The sequence below is a fragment of the Littorina saxatilis genome, linkage group LG6 (genome assembly GCF_037325665.1).
Source record: "Littorina saxatilis isolate snail1 linkage group LG6, US_GU_Lsax_2.0, whole genome shotgun sequence".
Lineage (NCBI taxonomy): Eukaryota > Metazoa > Mollusca > Gastropoda > Littorinimorpha > Littorinidae > Littorina > Littorina saxatilis.
Window position 1 is genome coordinate 41,756,938 of NC_090250.1, and position 20,138 is coordinate 41,777,075.

General features: G+C 41.9%; 2 protein-coding genes across 3 annotated transcripts in view; one reads left to right on the forward strand and one right to left on the reverse strand.

The window, feature by feature from the left end:
* Nucleotides 1–8,340, forward strand: part of LOC138969244 (THO complex subunit 2-like) — a 65,790-nt gene extending 57,450 nt beyond the window's left edge. For both annotated transcript variants that reach the window (XM_070341988.1, XM_070341989.1), the window contains exons 38-40: nucleotides 265–389; nucleotides 7,287–7,345; nucleotides 7,777–8,340. In XM_070341988.1, coding sequence (XP_070198089.1) covers nucleotides 265–389; nucleotides 7,287–7,345; nucleotides 7,777–7,801 — 209 coding nt within the window. In that variant the 3' untranslated portion in view covers nucleotides 7,802–8,340. The remainder of the gene's footprint in view (nucleotides 1–264; nucleotides 390–7,286; nucleotides 7,346–7,776) is intronic.
* A 2,275-nt stretch (nucleotides 8,341–10,615) lies between these two features.
* The window catches only part of LOC138969245 (hepatocyte growth factor receptor-like), a gene marked incomplete in the record, with an annotated part of 40,920 nt that continues 31,397 nt past the window's right edge, over nucleotides 10,616–20,138 (reverse strand). The window contains 1 exon segment of the mRNA XM_070341991.1: nucleotides 10,616–18,835. Coding sequence (XP_070198092.1) covers nucleotides 18,598–18,835 — 238 coding nt within the window.

Sequence of the window (20,138 nt, forward strand, 5' to 3'; positions counted from 1 at the left end):
CACTATGCAGTCTCCTGCGACGTAAAATAATCTCAAGATTCAGGAGAGAATTCATTGTTTGAGGGGTCCTAAGTATTGAGATATGAAAATATGTAATAATGACGAGAATTAAAAATATGTAGAGGAGTTCATGACTCCATAAGGTTCAAGGATATGTCACTTACTTTGCAGTAATATGAGCAGCAGAAGCTAGTGCAAAACAAACCCAGATAAACATGAAACAAAAGTCTGAATGGTGATAACATTCCAAACCATTTTAAACAGAATCCAAGCTGAATGGTGAGCAGAACGGTTCGGGCAGTCGTAGCCGTGAGGAGCGGTCCGACAGAAGTCACAGCAAGGAGAGAACTAAACACGATGGTGCCGCCAAACTCAAAGAGAGCAGGAAGGTGAGCTTGAGTACAGTCTTTTATTTCTGCCATTGTGTGTTGCAAGTCCCATGTCCACTCAGTGTTTGGTTTTTAAAAGTGGACTTTCAGTTTTACTTGGATGACAATCTTTCACACACACACACACACGCTTGCTCGCACACGCACGCACAAACACACACACACACTTGCTCGCACACACACGCACAAACACACACACACATGCACACACGCACAAACACACATGCACACACACACATGCACAAACACACATGCACACACGCACAGGCAGACATACTGTTTTTGGCTCACCTGAGTAATCGGTGAATCTTACTAATGAGTTGTGTTTGTATGGCTGGTCGGCTGTCCCACCATGAACAAAGAAACTTAACGTTGAGGATGTATCAGATGTTTTTAAACTAGAGCCTTAAAACTTGACACACATCTAGCATTAAATTACATATTCTTACTCCGAATCACATAAAGCATTGACACAGTCTGAGATGCTGAGGTCTGAAAAGCGCTACCCATCTAAGGGAAGCAACCCCACCACAAAAAAGTGTAAATGGAGCCATGGTAACGACACCAGACCAGGGGAGTTACCTCCCCTTGGTGTGTACTACGTCACTACCGCTCCCCAACACGTGGTCAAGATCATACGACTTTTTCAGCTCTGAGGAGAAGGTTGTTGATTTTCGGCGCTCTCGTGGCTGTTCTGTCTGGTGTTTGCTTGACACCCACCGGCCACATACCCGTCTTACTTGCCTTCTGCTTCGTTAGTTGGTGAGCTCGTTCCTTTTAGTCATTATTTTGACAGGAATTTTGTTGTAGTTGCTGACTTTTCGCCCATTTTTGGACTTGTAATTTTTCAGTAACTGTATTGTTTGGCCACCATTTTTGTTGGTCAGCATGGCTGACAGTGATAAAAACGTGGCAAGGCTGATGTCTTGGTAAGGTTAAACCTAATCTTCGACTTCATCTACCAAACCTCCTGTACGTGTTGTTGTTTCGGACGAAGCACGTAATACCTTTATGTCCGTTACTATTTCTGCCCCAAATGAACATGTGTTTGGGGGGCAGTTAAGCACGTCTTTGACTTCTTTGTCTTCTTGCTCTCCCTCTTTTTCGGCATCGGAGCATGGTGCTCTGGTGTCCATACTGCTTAGCTCTTTATTTCCAGAGTTCCGCAGCTTGAGAGAGAAGAAATGCAGCGTTCCACGCCGCCTGCCGGCGTTGTTTTCCCCATCAGTGGGTGACGCTCGCTCTTTGGCGTCTTTGATGGTTCCGTCGGCGACGATTTCCGGGGAGGATCTCCTTGCTTCTTCGTCTTCTGCCTCCGTGGTTGGCACGCCTGGTAAGTCGAACTGGTCCACCAGCTCTCGTGAAGCTACCGGACGCTCCCTTCTGGGAAACAGTTCCTTGGTGCAGGATCACAACCTGCAAACTTCTGTTCTGACTCCCCCTTGCCACATCGCGGGCATAGGCGTTTCAGAGCAAGGGCGGCAGCCGTTTTCGGCAGCTGCGCTTCCGGTTTTTACCGGAAGCATAGGTCCTCCCGCACAAGTACACGTAGAGGTCTTAGCCGGAGTTGACCGAGGACTGGCCTACGGGCGTTCAGGCTTCCGGCCCCAGTCCTAGCAACCTTCGCTTCCTCATTGTGCGGCTTCGTCTGTTGTATTTCCGGCTCTGCCGGATACACTGTTCCTCTTCCTGACGCTTCCTCTTGGATGTCGGTGAGTGAGGAACAGCGGAAGCATAGGTCCTCCCGCGCAAGTACACGTAGAGGTCTTGACTGGAGTTGACCGAGGACTGGCCTACGGGCGTTCAGGCTTCCGGCCCCAGTCCACGCAACCTTCGCTTCCGCATTGTGCGGCTTCGTCTGTTGCATTTCCGGCTCTGTCCGGATACACTGTTCCTCTTCCTGACGCTTTCTCTCGGATGTCGGTGAGTGAGGAACAGCGGCTGGCCTACAGGCATTCAGGCTTTCAGCCTCGGCCGGGGCAGTCGTCACTCCTCCCATCGGGGTTGCGGCTACTGCCTATTCAGTTCCGGTGTCTTCGGACGTTCCCTCCGCTTACCCTTATACAGTAGGGGATGAGTCAGGACGGTTTCCGGGTGGACGGGTTTCTGGTTTCCGGTCATCCCGCTCATCAGTCTACCACCAGCAACTGTGACTTCGGTCCGTGTCCGTCGCTTGACTATTCTGATGCACAGTCTTTAGCCAGCGATCAGACATGTTCTGGATTTCCGTCGAAGCTCTTGGTTGCTCTCGAAGCTGCGGCGGAGGTTACTTCCAGATCCTTCCCGGAGGGTACATGGCTTCGGCGGCTTCCGCTTCGGTTGCTCCGTCGGCGATGTCGGACTTCCGTTCCGCGAAGGAGGAGGATTCCTACTTCCAGTTCGAGAGTCACCTTCGGTGGTGTACCACCTTTCGCAGGTTTTGGCTAGACCATCTCCTCCCGGAAGTGGTATCCCCAGTGTTCCGGCCGGTTATTGTTCTTCAAGTTCAGTTCCGGAACACGCTCAGCCTTGGCTGGCTTCGGCTACACAGGCTTCGACTTTTGTTCCTTCTTGTCATAAGTTCACCTTGCCGAAGCCGGGTCGGAACTTGTTGTCGTCCTTTGCTCTTCCGCGTACACCTTTACCGGTGACGCAGGAACTTCTTCCTCTGCTGGCGAAGCAGTTTAAGAGGGACTTGGGTGTTGTGTTCCCAGACCAGACCTTTGTCGCTTCGGAGGAAATTGGACGTCAGCTTTTGGAACTTGCCTCTATCTCAGAGATGATCATCAGAGCGCTCTCTCACAGAGTCACTGAATCCTTTCACACTTAGTGCGGATCAGGACGCTGATGACATCTCCACTCTTTTGGTCAGCCCTTGCTAGGGTGAATGAAGAGCAAATGAGGCTGTCCTCCCTTCACTACGCTCATACAGTCATGTGTCGGAGGGACTTGTTTCTCTCGTATTCTCAGTTCACTGAGCAGACTAAGAGAGACACTGAGCTTTGCCCGTGGTAGAGGGATCTCTTTTCGAACATTTGGTTTTGATACCAGAAGAAAGGAGATCCAGTCGAACAGAGATCAGCAGGTCTCCGACTTCTCTCTACAAGGGTTGAAGCAGAGCAAGCCTCCTCAGGGGAAGCAGGCTCAGGCCTCTGGCCAAGCTAAACCGGCAGCCAATAGGCTGTCTCTGCCTGGTTCTCGAGTTTTGAGAAAAGATCAGTGTCGGGCAGGGGGAGGGGCAGCTCTAGCAGCTAGCCTCACCCCCCAATGAAGTGCTCCCGATCTCACCCCCCCCCCTCCGCCCTCCACTTTGGTGATGGCGGGGGTCCCCTCCCTGCACTTTCTAATTGGTTGGTCTCTCTACACAGCCAATGGATTGTGGGAGTGGTGAGGTCGGGCGACTTCGATCGATCTGACGGATGCATATTTTCACATTCTTATGCATCAGTCCGATCTTAACACAGCGAACAGGGTCCATTGGCTCGAGCACCCTCCGAGGGCTCTTCTGGTCGGATCTAGGGCTGGCCTTCGGGCATACTGGCTTCCGGCCTCAGCAGTGAAACAGTCGTTTCAGCCACGAGCTGCTTCTGTCGCACTTCCGGTTTTAACCGGAAAGGTTGTTCCTCTCACTGACGGTTACATAAGTACGTCGGGGTTTTTCGAACAACGGTTGACCTAAGGGCACCCAGGCTTTTAGCCTCAGCCTGTGCAACAGCCATTCCACCTGTCGGCGGTGTTTTTTTTGTGTGCATTCTTTGTTCTTGTGGCTTTGGACTTCGACAATGTTTTCCTTCATTCTCATCCTATGCAGGAGATGAGGCAGGACGATTTCCGTTTGGGTGGGGTTTCTGTCTTCATGTTACCCCGTTTTCCCTTTTTGCCACATGCTCCTGGACCGGCACGGTTGGCCTAGTGCCGGATTGTTAAGGAGGAACTCTCCTATTTCCGGGTTGAGGAGTCATCCTCTGTGGCTTGCCACCTCTCTCAGGTTTTGGCTAGCCCTCTCCTTCTGGCAGAGGGTTAGCTAATGTTCCGGTTTCTTTGCTGTGGGCTCATAGCCCAGCATCTTAATCGTCAGCCGAAACTTTTGTTCCTTAAGTTTACCTGCGTACTGTGGGTACTTCGGAACAATGGCTGTCCTACGGGCATCATGGCTTTCAGCCTTAGCCTGTGCAATAGTCTCCTGCCTGTTCGCTGTGTCGACTATGGTTTTTTCGGTTCCTGTGACTTCGGATTTCGACTCTTCCTCTCTTCACCCTCATCCTAAGCATGAGGTGAGTCAGGACGACTTCCGTTAGGTCGGGTTTCCTTTTTCCGGTCACCCTTCTACCACAGGCAACTATGACTACGGCGTTTGCCCGTCGGTCTCCGCGTCTGACCCTCAGTCTTTCAGAGTTAGACAGACGCGTTCTGGTTTTTTGGCCAAACTCAGGAAGGCACTTGTTTTCTGTTTTGGGTTTTTGATTCACATTCAATTACCCACAAGCAGACTGACCTGCGGGCACTATGGCTTTCAGCCTTTTTTGTTCAGGGTCACCAGTCACAACAGGCTTTGGCCACCGTGATTTCCGCACTTCCGGTTGCCTACGCACAACCGGAAGTCGCTGCTTCCTCGTACTATCTCTCTCTGCTTTCGCATGGACTGGTAGAGGATAACTGGCGGTCAGGTGGGTTTTTCTGTTATACGGTTACGCCGACCACTCTGTTGGTGCAAGCGGCTACCTGCTACCTTCTTTGCCTACTGAGGCACAAAGCAGTTGAGGGTTCTGCTGTCGGGTGGTTCTGGCTTTCCAGTTCCTCCGACCATCTATTTTGAGGGCAGCAAGATTGCTGGTTACGGCACCCTTCTCAAGCATGCTCGAAGGGTAACGATGTCTAAGATCGCAGCCATGTTCTTTCTTTGGCGTCACTACCCAGGGGTACTATGATGTCTTGTCTTGGTTAGACACGGGCTCTAACGCAGAAAAGCAGTACAGCGTGCATTGGAGGGTGAGCGTTTCTTCATGTTCTTGGAACTTTAGGAACACTTATGCTCTTTATTGAGTTTTTCCCATCGAGTTGGACTCTAGTACCTTGTACTCAGGAGTCTCTCTCGCTCATTGTGTGGAGATCGGTCACTCTTCTCTAGAGCTGACTTCTATCTCCTTAGGAGGGCCTTTTCGGGCTTCACTCCTTCCCAAGGTTTTGCATACTTTGGCATGATTTTCTTACGGTCACCTTGGTTCGTCCTACTCAGTACAGAGCGGACAATCTTATGCACTGATTGTTTCAGGGCATTTGCATTTCCTTCCAATAGAAAGTGGGGGGGGGGGGGGGGGGCGCAGCCTGTCATTCCCCTTGACTCGGCTCGGGTTCATTAAATCCAGGGCTTGGGTCTCTTCTTTGGCTGTTTTACGACCAGGAGATTGGACGAAGTGCTTGGCACAGCTTACTGGCTCTCTGAAGTTTCTTTACCAACTTTTGCCTGAGAGACATCGCGGCTGTCCGTCAGGAAGGTTTTCGGGCCCTTCCTGCCTTGGTTGCAGCGGGCCAGTTCCTGGCAAGGATTTTTAGAGTGAGTTAGATTTTTCTTTCCCACCGCCTTGTTGAAGCTATCTGCTTTATGTGATTCGGAGTAAGAATATGTAATTTAATCGAAAATTTTAAGAATAAATTTTCATTTGATTAATATACTTACCCGAATCACATAGTTTATGCCCTCCCACCAACCCCGCTTATGGTTTTTAGTTTCTTTAAAAGCCGTATGATCTTGACCACGTGTTGGGGAGCGGTAGTGACGTAGTACACACCAAGGGGAGGTAACTCCCCTGGTCTGGTGTCATTACCATGGCTCCATTTACACTTTTTTGTGGTGGGGTTGCTTCCCTTAGACGGGTAGCGCTTTTCAGACCTTAGCATCTCAGACTGTGTCAATGCTTTATGTGATTCGGGTAAGTATATTAATCAAATGAAAATTTATTCTTAAAATTTTCGATTTCATGACCTCCAGACATGAAGCAATTCTGGTTGACACTTGTCAAATTTCAAGGTCAAAGCCAGGTTGAGTTTGGGTCACAAAATGGAAAATTATTGAGGTCACAGTGGGGTAGAGTTCAAATTTTTTTCTTTCTTTGTTTTTGAAGCTACAGATTTAAAACTTAACCTACTTTCCACAGTTTGATGACCTCCAGATATGACACAAATCTGTTGACCCTTAACACATTTCAAGGTCACAGTGGGGTGGGGAGTAGTTTGGGTATACAAATTAAAATGTTTTTTACTTTTTATGCTAGATCTTTGATACTTGACATAATTCCAGGGTTGGATGATCTATAGACATAAATCTGGTTGATCTTAGCCTAATTTCAAGGTCTCAATGGTATCGAGTTTGGTTCGATTAAAATGAAATTATTTCATCAATGTTTCATTAGATATTTGAGCAGAAAATTTGTGTGTGATTTATTATACAAAGGTTTGTTGTATGAGCAGATAACTTGTGGCTGATTCATATTAGGCCAACAAAAAAAATTGTCTGTTTCTGGTCACCCGACTGACCCTAAATTTCGGCGCCGACCCTAAACTTTTTTTTTCCAAACTCAAAATTTTATTATTTTTTTTGGGTGGTAAAGGACAGGGTGAGAAAATGAACAACAAAAACGTGTGAAAACGAAAGTCCGCTGACGATTTGTAAATGTGTTGAGTGTCTTGTCTCTATGTATAGTGAATCCAGTCTCTTTGCGCGATTTTTAAAGTTAGTTTTATTGGTCTACATTTGGGGTAAAAAAAAATAAATAAAAAAAAAATCCCGACCTACCGACCCTATTTTTTTTAGCCATGTTACCAGAAACAGACAATTTTTTTTTTTTTGGCCTTACTTACAACGAAGGTGAGTTGTGTGAGCATTTGCTTTTTTTGCTCACAAATGTTTGTGTGCTGCAGGATGCCACCCCCACATCTGATGAGTCCCCCAGATCCTCCAAGAGCAAAGAGAAGAAATCGTATCCTTTACCACTGACACCAGAATTTCACTGATCTACACAGTTTGTGTGTGTTAAGCATTGTGTTGTTTGTATTTGGTTAGGTTCTCTGAAAAGCTGCAAAGTGTTGTAGACAAAACCACCTTTGTCAGGTCATCCTACTCCAAAGGGTACTGTAATTATCTGTATGTTCCGCATTCAGATTCAGACAATAAAGTTGTATGTATTTAATTGAATTTTGAAGCTTGTGAAACTCGATGCCAGTACACTGGATGGAATGGAGTGGAACAATAGTTTTGTTTTGTGAAACTGGCACAGATTTGATAAAGCCTAATATTGCCTTTATGTATACCTGGAAATGCTAGATCATAGACAGGCTAAATGCTAACAAAGATGGGCTCTATGCTAACAGCAGTTTTCACAGTGACAATTTTGCCTTAACCTTTTCATAGCTCCTCCAAGAAGCAAAAGAAATGACCTGTTGCTGTTGACAACTCGAAAAGAGGAACTGCAGCATTGTGTCAGCTGAAACCAATCGGCCTGGAGGGACTCAAGTTTTGTGCCTGAACAACTGTTTGATTTTTATTATCCCATGTGATGAATGCCGAAGATTGCGGTCACTGTGTGGACAGTGTGTTCACCCTTGGCCTGGACACTTGTCTTTAACACAGTTTGTACACACTGAGTGGTGAATGTACATATATGGAACGGCAACTTGCTCAAAGCGTGAGAACAACTTGCCAGGAATAACAAAAAGAAAAAGGAAACATATATGCTAAAATAATTATCACAGGGTGATCATGACAAAGAAACATGTTTAAAATATAAGCAGACCAGCCATTGCCTGATGCTTACTGTTCAGTTGTAATTATCAGCACAAATGTTGACTCTTACTGAAAAGCTAAAATCTTCTCTCTACATTTCTGTTTCTTCTTCTCTCTTTTTTTTTTCATTTGCAGAGGATAAGAAAAATGCAGAAGTTTTCATGATAGTGATATGATGTAAAGTTTTACAAATGACTTGTACTGTACATAGAATTTGTTTTTCCTTACATGTCAGGGAATTTCAGACTGCAATAGTTTCATGAAAATAGTGAATAAGTTCAGATTTTTATGGGAATGATTGATGTGTTCGAATGTTTTGAAACTCTCTCAGCGAGAATTAAACATGTTGTGTATGTCTTTGCCACATTTTTGTCTATGCATTCCCAAGGATAAGGAATGTGTTTGTGAAATTCTGTGTACAAAAAAAAAAAAAAAAAAGTGTCAAGATTTATATTACACTGTGTTTCTTTCAACTTTTTTGTGTGGGTGTGAGAGAGAAAAATACTTGTACTACCAGAAGTTAATTACCGGTAGTTAAAAGTGTTCAACCACATTACCTTTAGTCGGCGCACGGTGATGCATGCACCCTTCGGGCTTTTCCAAAAAGTTGATGTTAATAAAAATAGAAATGGTAATCCTGGGCAATCATTCACTGGAAGTACTGGATAATTATGCAAACCTTTGATTAAATCAATAGACATACATCAGACTCGACATCTTTGAAATGAAGAAATGGGAATTAATACAAGAAGTACGAGTTCTGAAGAAAAAAAAGTTGAAAGATTAAAAAAAGGTTTAGAAAAATGTTTATTGCTGGGAGGGTTGAACACGACTTGAACATTGGCTGTCAGGCGCTTTACCAACTGAGCTAACTGGGCACATTGTCACTTGTGTAAAAAAAGAAGTTATGACCGAGAGTTACTTGTCTTCTTCTTCTTCGTTCATGGGCTTCGACTCCCACGTTCACTCACGTTTTTAGCACGAGTAGATTTTTACGTGTATGACCGTTTTTACCCCGCCATTCAGGCAGCATACGCCGATTTCGGGGGAGAGAGTTACTTGTGAGTTCTTGAGCATGGGGATCAGTCAATACAGAGAACTAACGGCACATACATACACTCTCTGTCACACATACATACTCTTTCTCATGCTGTCACACACACTCGCTCTCAGGCAAGCACACACACACACACAATTAGTCAAGGAAGATTTCTTTGTATGTAGATGTGTATATATTATCATCACAAATCTAAACAACGAAGTGACTGGTGAGATGAACAAAGTTAAAAAAAAACACAAGATGTCGAGTCAGCTGTTCTTGTATTAGTGAGTACAGAAATCCTTTGTTTTTTTAAACTTTTATTGTCACAAATGTTTACTTGTATAGGACACGATTCAACAACAAAAATATACAAGTCGCGTAAGGCGAAAATACAATATTTAGTCAAGTAGCTGTCGAACTCACAGAATGAAACTGAACGCAATGCCATTTTACTCGTAGCATCGTCAGGCCACCGCTCATGGCAAAGGCAGTGAAATTGACAAGAAGAGCGGGGTAGTAGTTGCGCTAAGAAGGATAGCACGCTTTTCTGTACCTCTCTTTGTTTTAACTTTCTGAGCGTGTTTTTAATCCAAACATATCATATCTATATGTTTTTGGAATCAGGAACCGACAAGGAATAAGATGAAAGTGTTTTTAAATTGATTTGGACAATTTAATTTTGATAATAATTTTTATATATTTAATTTTCAGAGCTTGTTTTTAATCCGAATATAACATATTTATATGTTTTTGGAATCAGCAAATGATGGAGAATAAGATAAACGTAAATTTGGATCGTTTTATTAATTTTTATTTTTTTTTACAATTTTCCGATTTTTAATGACCAAAGTCATCAATTAATTTTTAAGCCACCAAGCTGAAATGCAATACCGAACCCCGGGCTTCGTCGAAGATTACTTGACCAAAATTTGAACCAATTTGGTTGAAAAATGAGGGCGTGACAGTGCCGCCTCAACTTTCACGAAAAGCCGGATATGACGTCATCAAAGACATTTATCAAAAAAATGAAAAAAACGTTCGGGGATTTCATACCCAGGAACTCTCATGTCAAATTTCATAAAGATCGGTCCAGTAGTTTGGTCTGAATCGCTCTACACACACACACAGACACAGACACACACACACACACATACACCACGACCCTCGTCTCGATTCCCCCCTCTACGTTAAAATATTTAGTCAAAACTTGACTAAATATAATGACAAGACGAGAACAGGGACAGTTATAAGTATCCACATTCATTCAAAGTATACTGACTTACAATGGCTCTTATACTAGGCCTCATAACATACAGTCTGGGAAATGCAACATACATTAATGAAGAAAAAAGCTTATAAAAAAAGTTACACTTTGATTGTACTTCATTCACAATTGTAAAAACAGGCATACATAAGTACACTGTCAATGACAAAGTGTATAAGCAAATACTGAAAGGAAGATACAATCATGAATTATTCAATACAATCAAATGGACCCCCCCTCCCCCCACACACACACACCTTTTTTAAAATTCAGATTTGTTTCCCAAAACATCTGTAAATTTACCTCCATTTTAAGACTCCCTCTCTTTTAAAAACTCAAGAAATTCACTATACAGTCGGTGAAACAAAACCGGCACGGTTGGCCTAGTGGCAAGGCGTCCGCCCCGTGATCGGGAGGTCGTGGGTTCGGACCCCGGCCGGGTCATACCTAAGACTTTAAAATTGGCAATCTAGTGGCTGCTCCACCTGGCGTCTGACATTATGGGGTTAGTGCTAGGACTGGTTGGTCCGGTGTCAGAATAATGTGACTGGGTGAGACATGAAGCCTGTGCTGCGACTTCTGTCTTGTGTGTGGCGCACGTTATATGTCAAAGCAGCACCGCCCTGATATGGCCCTTCGTGGTCGGCTGGGCGTTAAGCAAACAAATAAACAAAAATAAACGGTGAAACAAAATGACTACATGAATAATGGGAAGAAGATTTGTGATCTGATAGTATTTACCAAAGGCCACAATAGTTGAATATAACATTTGCAATTGCATACATTCAGTAAGATTGCTTGGTAAAGTGGCAAGTACTTGTTGGATTAGCATAATTGACATTAGATGGAAGCCATTTTTTTCGTTGACATTTAAAAATGTGATTTAAAGGAAACTGGAATACAGGTACATGCTGCACAAATGTGGATAAAACATGCTGGAAAGTAGAAAACACAACAGATGTTCACGTACACCATAGCAGAACACAGTCACAGAGTTAAAAGTAACATCACACAACAAAGAGATCCGATATATAAAAACTAGACTTAGCTGAAGATCGAATGTAAAAATATAATGCTATGAAGTAAAATAAGTACATGGACATATACTGGTACTTTTTTCTGTACACTTTGCCTGTACAGATATACAATCAAGCATATATATATATACAATTACATATACATGAAACAAAATTCAGCAGTGTGATCACTGCTAAACAAAGACACAGAATATACAAAGCAAGCATGCACGGATGTACATGGAATTCAGTGGCACCATAAGTGACTTAGGAACTTGATTAGCGCACATTTGAAGTGAAAAGCAATATTTTGTATGTACAATTTAAACGTCATGCATTTTCTTTTTTCTCCCATGGACATGATTGTAAATATTTTAAGTGTTATTGAATCTGTTTGTTTTTTGCACCTGTATTTCTCTTGATAATTATACATCTTGTTAATAGAGGTATTGGGTAGTGCTAACGACCATTTCCCAAAGTCTTCTGTGCCAATCCTGAACATTTTTAATTTTGGTTCCAAAGTATATAAAAATGTCCAGTGTACTGTTTCTTGTGCATTCTCACAAATATAGTAATTATTAATGTAACAATTCTGATGGGTTATGGGTCAATCTGATTTGTCCTGTAGACACTTTGTCTTGTGTTACTGTTATACTTTTGTGAAACATAAATGTGTTACTGTACGTTTGATAAATCCATAACTACAAATAACATTCTAGTAATTAAAAAAAAAAGCAGAAGAAAAACAAGAACTATTGCAAATGTAGAATGAAAACATGTGACACAAAATGTGCCAACTATTTTATAGCAGTCACAGTGCTGAAGATGATAGTAACCTAATGCCCTTACAACATACCTGATTAAAATCATCAACAAGATTGACTTGAACACAGACACTAAGCAGGAAGCAAGTTTTTCTGAGCACTAAATTTGCAAGAAATCAGTTGGCAGTTTTAAGTATGTTGATGACAAACAACTCTCACTAAATAAACCAAGATGTCTTTTCAGCCAAACTAAGTTTGAGAAGACATCATAGTATGAATAATGGCATCACATACAAATTCTGTCACTTCTTCTGCATGTCTCTTGATGAAACAACAAAGAATTTCGGCTGTGGTGACTTCCTCATTTCAGAAGTAGAACATTTATTGTAAGGTCACCAGGCTGTGCATGCATGAGTATCACACATATTTAAGTACAAAAAGAAGACAAGTCGCATAAGGCGAAAATACAATATTTAGTCAAGTAGCTGTCATTTTTCAGCAAGACCGTATACTCGTAGCATCGTCAGTCCACCGCTCATGGCAAAGGCAGTGAAATTGACAAGAAGAGCGGGGTAGTAGTTGCGCTAAGAAGGATAGCACGCTTTTCTGTACCTCTCTTTGTTTTAACTTTCTGAGCGTGTTTTTAATCCAAACATATCATATCTATATGTTTTTGGAATCAGGAACCGACAAGGAATAAGATGAAAGTGTTTTTAAATTGATTTGGACAATTTAATTTTGATAATAATTTTTATATATTTAATTTTCAGAGCTTGTTTTTAATCCGAATATAACATATTTATATGTTTTTGGAATCAGCAAATGATGGAGAATAAGATAAACGTAAATTTGGATCGTTTTAGAAATTTTTATTTTTTTTTTACAATTTTCCGATTTTTAATGACCAAAGTCATTAATTAATTTTTAAGCCACCAAGCTGAAATGCAATACCGAACCCCGGGCTTCGTCGAAGATTACTTGACCAAAATTTCAACCAATTTGGTTGAAAAATGAGGGCGTGACAGTGCCGCCTCAACTTTCACAAAAAGCCGGATATGACGTCATCAAAGACATTTATCAAAAAAATGAAAAAAACGTTCGGGCATTTCATACCCAGGAACTCTCATGTCAAATTTCATAAAGATCGGTCAAGTAGTTTAGTCTGAATCGCTCTACACACACACACACACGCACGCACGCACACACGCACGCACATACACCACGACCCTCGTTTCGATTCCCCCTTGATGTTAAAATATTTAGTCAAAACTTGACTAAATATAAAAAAGGTAGTTCTATTAAGCGTTAACAAATCAAATGAATGTCCTAGCAGACTTAGATGAGCGAGTCATGATAACGTAGAACAAAAGGCTTCTGTACAAACAAAAAGCTGCCATACGGGGCCTGATTTGTCTTCACTTAATACAGTGTTACCTGTACTTCTTCCGAACATGGATTTAAAATGAACATAAGCGTATCTAATAATGATAATAATACAGTAATAATAAAACGTTCTTTAATAGCGCTATTCACCGCCGCTATTAATGGGGCTTTACAAAATGCATTGGACATTAAAATTCAACATCAATTCACACATTTAAAAAGTCTGTCAGCTACACAGCACTGATCATAAAGTCTAACATCTACACTCCCTTGTCAAGACACAAGAACAAAAAAATCGGACACATGTGCATCCCCTAAACAAGCATCAGATACATTTCAACACAGGGAAATAGAAAAGCAATGCATCCGTCTCTCAGGTTAAAAATTGGAATACCCTTTCCCCCAACCTCTTAAAGAAAGGGACAAACAAAACTGACCCATTATACTGTCTTTTCTTCCGCTAAACGTCTACATAGTGTCTGCGTATCTCTAGAATCATCATCATGAAAACAGAACACATACTCATTCTACTCTACTAACCCAATACAAAACAACAACAAAATCATGCAGGCACATCCACTAAATCACTGTTCATAGTAAACCAAAATGTCCAGTATTTTATCATATTTTTATGCAAATATACTGCATAAAAAAGAAATTGTCCACTGGTCACTCTATCTGGTTTGGGTTGCATCAGAGGTTTTTGTATACAAAAATAAAGGTGTGGCCCTATTCTATTACTAGACCTTAGTTTGATTGCGTGCTGGGAGCAGGGGCCTGTTCTTGTGTATGACTTATTGTTATAAATAACTGGTGAGATCACTGCTAAATTGACAACAAAGAAAAGCATCCTATTACTCTCTGGCATCCATGCATCCCAAGCTATAGACTCACTAAAAATCAAAGTCATGGAAAACAAAAACAAACAAAAGAAAAAATATTAATAATAGCAACCAATCATATCATGCAAGAATCACTTAGTTTTTTCTCAGACATGTCAACATTACACAGAACACCCCTGTTAGTTCAATCAATCAATCAATCAATGAGTCTTATATCGCGCATATTCCGTGGGTACAGTTCTAGGCGCTCTGCAGTGATGCCGTGTGAGATGAAATTTTATACGGCCAGTAGATTGCAGCCATGTCGGCGCATATTTACCTTTCACGTCTTATTCCAAGTCACACGGGTATGGTAGACAATTATTAACTGTGCCTAAGCAATTTTGCCAGGAAAGACCCTTTTGTCAATCGTGGGATCTTTAACGTGCACACCCAATGTAGTATACACGGGGGGTGGTTCGGACACCGAAGAGAGTCTGCACACAAAGTTGACTCTGTGAAATAAATTTCCGCCGAACCTGGGATCGAACTCGCACTGACAGCGGCCAACTGAATACAAATCCAGCGCGCTACCAACTGAGCTATATCCCCGCCCTGATGCAAGCCTGACCGCCCCTTTGATGAAGATGAAAATAAATAATTGATTTGTTAGGTACCATTGTAAATATAAGCATAAAAAATTTACATAAACAAATAAACAAATTTCTGAGAGCTAAGAAACAAAAATTACTCAGGTCCGACCCTGCGAGAATCACCCTGTGAGAATCATGAAGCTGAGTCCTATTTTTAACATGGAGGGCATTTGAATGGAGGTAAAAACAGAGTGCGCTATATTGACTTTGTGTGTGACAATTTGGGACACAAAAATTCTTTGGTTTAATCATAAGAAGTTACATGTGTTAGTGTGATAAAAGAGAAAAACATGCAAATGAGAATCAAAAGTAAGCATTGTTTCATTAGGAAAAGAGAACATTATACATGTATCTACTGTGGCAACAGTGGTATTCTTAAATGTTAAAACACACACACACACCAGTATTGCAGAAGGAAAACAACTTGAATAACTGACATGGGGTGTTATACTAAAATGAATGGAAATACTTTGAATACTTTGAGCACACACATTGTGTAGCTGTAAGATGGGACTCATGTTGGGAAAACAAACATACTGATCAACACATGTCACTGATATAAAAATTGAAATCACCCCCCCCCCCCCCCCACACCACTCCAGGCTCTTCTAACTGTATTATCCGTGATTAAAATAAAGTCTACTTCATCTGCAGGGAAGCATATTTCTCACAAATAAGTATCCCTCCTACAAATAAGCCAACTTTATTTTGCAAAACGGACATGTTTGAGCTCAAATCGAGTTAGTCTGTAGAAATGATATATACAACAGGTGAACACATTTTCCAAATGCAGTTTATGAAAGACAACAACTGTATGCAGTTAAAATGCTGTAATCGCATAAAAAGCTGAGAAGTACAAGAATGACTACATAAAATCAACGCAGTTAAAATTTAAAAAAACACGTATTATTTCAATGCTAGAACAGTTCTTTCATCTAAGATCCCACATGTATGCTTTCTACTGACTTGAATTCCTGGGCCGGATAGCTTAGCTCGGACTATCTATCCCCAGGATAGCATCGATACTTTAGCGCAATGCACGAGTCGAGACTACAGAAAAGATAACTAACCCATGCATTTCCCTCGATCTACTTTTGGCATGGGGATTTCCGCACCTCTGTGCATGATAGGATGTCAAGGCCGTTCTAAATTCAGGAATCCGTGTTCGAACGGTGACGTCGCTCTGTTCTAAATGACCCATGAAGACCTTGACGTCATGAAAAGCGTGACGAAATTTTTCTTCGAACTGGGTTCCGGTCTTGTTCTCGTGCCATTGTTTTCTTCGCGTTGTTTTCTTGTGCAAATTCACATTAGCTTATGCAAAATGCGGCGGAACAAGGGCATTTGTTCTAGGATTCAAGTGAAGTAAGTTGGAGGGAAAGGGAGGGGGTGGGTGGATCGCCATTTTGACTTGAAGTTCAAATTCGTTTTAAACACCGTCAGTGATCACACAAATTTCTGCGGCAAAACCGACATGGTTTTAACAGTTCATATATATCAAACACATCAAAGAGGTTATTCCTGAATGTGAAAACACGGTTTCTTCGCACTTGAAGTGGACCGCCGCCATGTTGTTTTTCAACTAACCCCGAGATAAAAGACTTATCAGCTTCAAAATGAGGGGATAGTTTGACCCGGATCTTAGCGCGAGGATAGAGCTAACCTCGACTCATGCATTGGGATATTTTTACAGTGGGCTGAATTAGCTCGAGGATAGAGTTTATCCCAGGCTAAAGTCTCTATCCTCGACACATACATTCCGGCCCAGGTCTTACTGTAATTCTATCAAAGAAAATCTACATTGCACAAATCATTTAAAACAAATAATGGCACCCTACGCATTATTCTTTCACATGAAAATATAAAACATAGTTATTTAATTCAGCAAAATCTTGAACAAATTCATCCAGCAGGCATGATTCGTTGGCTTCATGATAAGAAAAAACACCAGACACTGGCAGTCTGAGTAAAATCGGTGGCAATTAATAATGCCCTGTATAACGTTTTAATAAAATCCATAGAGAGGCAATTCAATGTAATTTTTCTGCATAGACCATACTGGACACTTTGACCTGTATACAATTTAACCTGAATATAAAATTGCTCGAAAACCCATAGAAAAAGAGAGCTGAAGCATTACACAGAAGTAAGTGCAAAGCACAATTCTTCAGAAAGAATTAACATAGTTTATCAAAATACTGCACACGTATGATTAGCAGTAACACATGTATTTAATCTTTAAGATACATATACAGTTTAACACGAAAGTATGAGCAGACACCCACCGTAAATTTGTATCACAAAGAGTTTCTGTACACTGTGCATGTGGATGAATACAACGGTCAGCCAGTTAAAAATTACAATACACTAATGCACACTTGTATCAGATTAAACAAACTACTTGTTTAAAGTTGCTAAAGATGCAAACCCAAGTAAAATCTGCTAGTTCAAATTTGTTCAGAAATGTATTTTCGGGACAATAAACTAACACAGATTTAAAGAGAAATACATGTACTACCTTGTGTAAATGAACAATGAAAAACAAATCAAGCCATGAAATCATCCGGATCGTGCCTCATTTCAAGTGAGATCAACTAAAAACAATGAAGACACAACCTCCTGTTTCAGTACCACCAAAAGCAGCCTCCCTAAAGCAGGAATGCAGCTGTCTGAGTAAAAAGGGGAACTGGACAGGACTAAAAGTGCAACCAGTACAACTTACACGGCTTGATGTTATGAATGATTTTTATAGTCATCCTTTCATAAAAGAAAGAGAAAGAAAAACATCACAGATTAAAATGCTATAAATGTAAGTTGCTGCATTTCAGAGAGAGAGAGAGAGAGAGAGAGATGCACTAAAAAAGCTTGCAGCAAATCAGTACAAATAATTATTCACTTTTAAATTTTTTATGACTCAAGTACCATCTAGCCGTTACTTTTTCCACACCAGAGTACAAATTAAAATTAAAATAAAATGATGATCCCTTTAAATTTAAAGTCACTTTGCGTAGGAATAAGACTTGTGTCAAAAACAGCTCTGCTGAGTCAAAAACAATGTTCAGTTATTAGATCACGAGTGAGACCAAGTGAGCAAGAGCAAAGCTTGTCTTTCCATGTTCCGTTCTGAAGTCGGGTAACCTCTAGCATCAGTGACTTGAACCTGTTCAACTGCCCAGCAAACAATGTCCTTCATGATTTTGTAATACTTTGTCCAATTTGATCATGGTTGTGTTTGTCCTATCATATTATCACCGTTCTCTTACTGTTCCAAACCAGAATCATACTTTTAGCGGAATCTCTGGCACATCCTACCACCAAATGTAGACACCACCATTCAGATTTCAGACATCTCTATTCAGATTTCAGACACCAGCACTGAGATTTCAGACACTGCCACTGAGATTCAGATATCAACACTAAGATTTCAGATATCAGGACTCAGATTTTGGACACCGGCCGTCACCGAGGTTTCAGACACCACCCACTCAGATTTTACACACTGCCACTCAGATTTCAGACACTGGCTCAGTAGTGTCGGCGCTGGCCCGCATTTTGTCCAAGTCGTCGCGGTAGTGGTAGTTGGTGCATTCGTTGACGTTGACGTAGGTGGAGCGGATGTTGCGGCGGTGGCTGCCGGTGGAGTGTTCCAGCTGTTCCACCATGGCCATGATGTCCTTCTCTAGCTGCTGGAACGTGGGGCGGCTGCCTGGCTCCGCTGACCAGCACTGCGTCATGATGCTGTAGCTGAAACAGGCAATCCATTGAAGGAAGAATGAGTTTCAAGGAAATATTATACGTTATTTGCGTTTTTGACCAAAATATGACATTTTACACAGATCGAGACAGTCATTGTTCTCCGAGACCGCGATAGCGGTCGAGGTCCAAAATATGACATTTTACACAGATCGAGACAGTCATTGTTCTCCGAGACCGCGATAGCGGTCGAGGTGAACAATGACTGTCTCGATCTGTGTAAAATGTCATATTTTGGTCAAAAACGCAAATAACATTTATGTATCGATCGAATTCCTTTCAGGTACTGACTTTGTTGTTGTTTTGACGATTGAACAAGCACACACACATGAAATCAAACACATAAGCTTCATATTTGGGCGTTTCAGGTTGACCAAAACTTCAAAGGAACTACAAAACACACGTCATGTACTGACTTTGTTGTTGTTTTGACGATTGAACGAGCACACACACATGCAATCAAACACATGTTGTGTGTTTTGTAGTTGCTTTGAAGTTTTGGTCAACCTGAAACGCCCAAATATGAAGTTTTGTAGGCCTCTTGACGTCACATGGCTCAAAGAAGGGAAATCCAATGTCCAATCGATACATATTATTTTGTCCCTCTCACCTCGGTTTAACTATCTTTTTTTTTCAAAATGAGGCAGAGCGTTGTTAAGATATCAAATCACCAAAGGGAAGTAAGCGCTCTTTATGAATACCGTAAAAGTCGACCTATAAGCCGCGACTTGTCAATATAACACTTACCTCGACAGTACTATTCTTGCACATTATCTATTATAGGCCGAAAAAATTGGACAAAACGCTGAGTGGGTACAATTATCTCCCATAACCATGCGCCACCGTGGATCCCAAGCACTGTCCGAGTGCTTCCCCCTTACAGGATGTAGGTGGCGCATCCTCTTTCTTTTTTCGCGCGTGTCAGACCGGCTGTGTTTCTGCTACGCTCCCGGATTATTTTGGACTAAGAGGCTTCTTTTCTGTGTGGACTATCACCTGTTGGATTATTGTGTGTTATTCCACTTCTGGCTTGAGGCTACGTTGTGTTTCCTTCAACTTGTGCCTCCGTTTTTGTGTGGCGGACTCGGCGTGCCTCCCGTCCTACTTCGTGGTGACCGGTCGTCTGCTTCTCGTTTCGCCGCATTCACTTGAGTATTGACCTAAATTTTCTTTGAATTTTGTTAATTCTCGGTCTTTAAGGGTACGTACAGGGCGAGGTAGGATGTCTCGTCCTGTTTTGGGCTCTGGTTCTACGGAACCAGAGTCTGCCGGGGGCAACCCTTCTCCGGGCGCC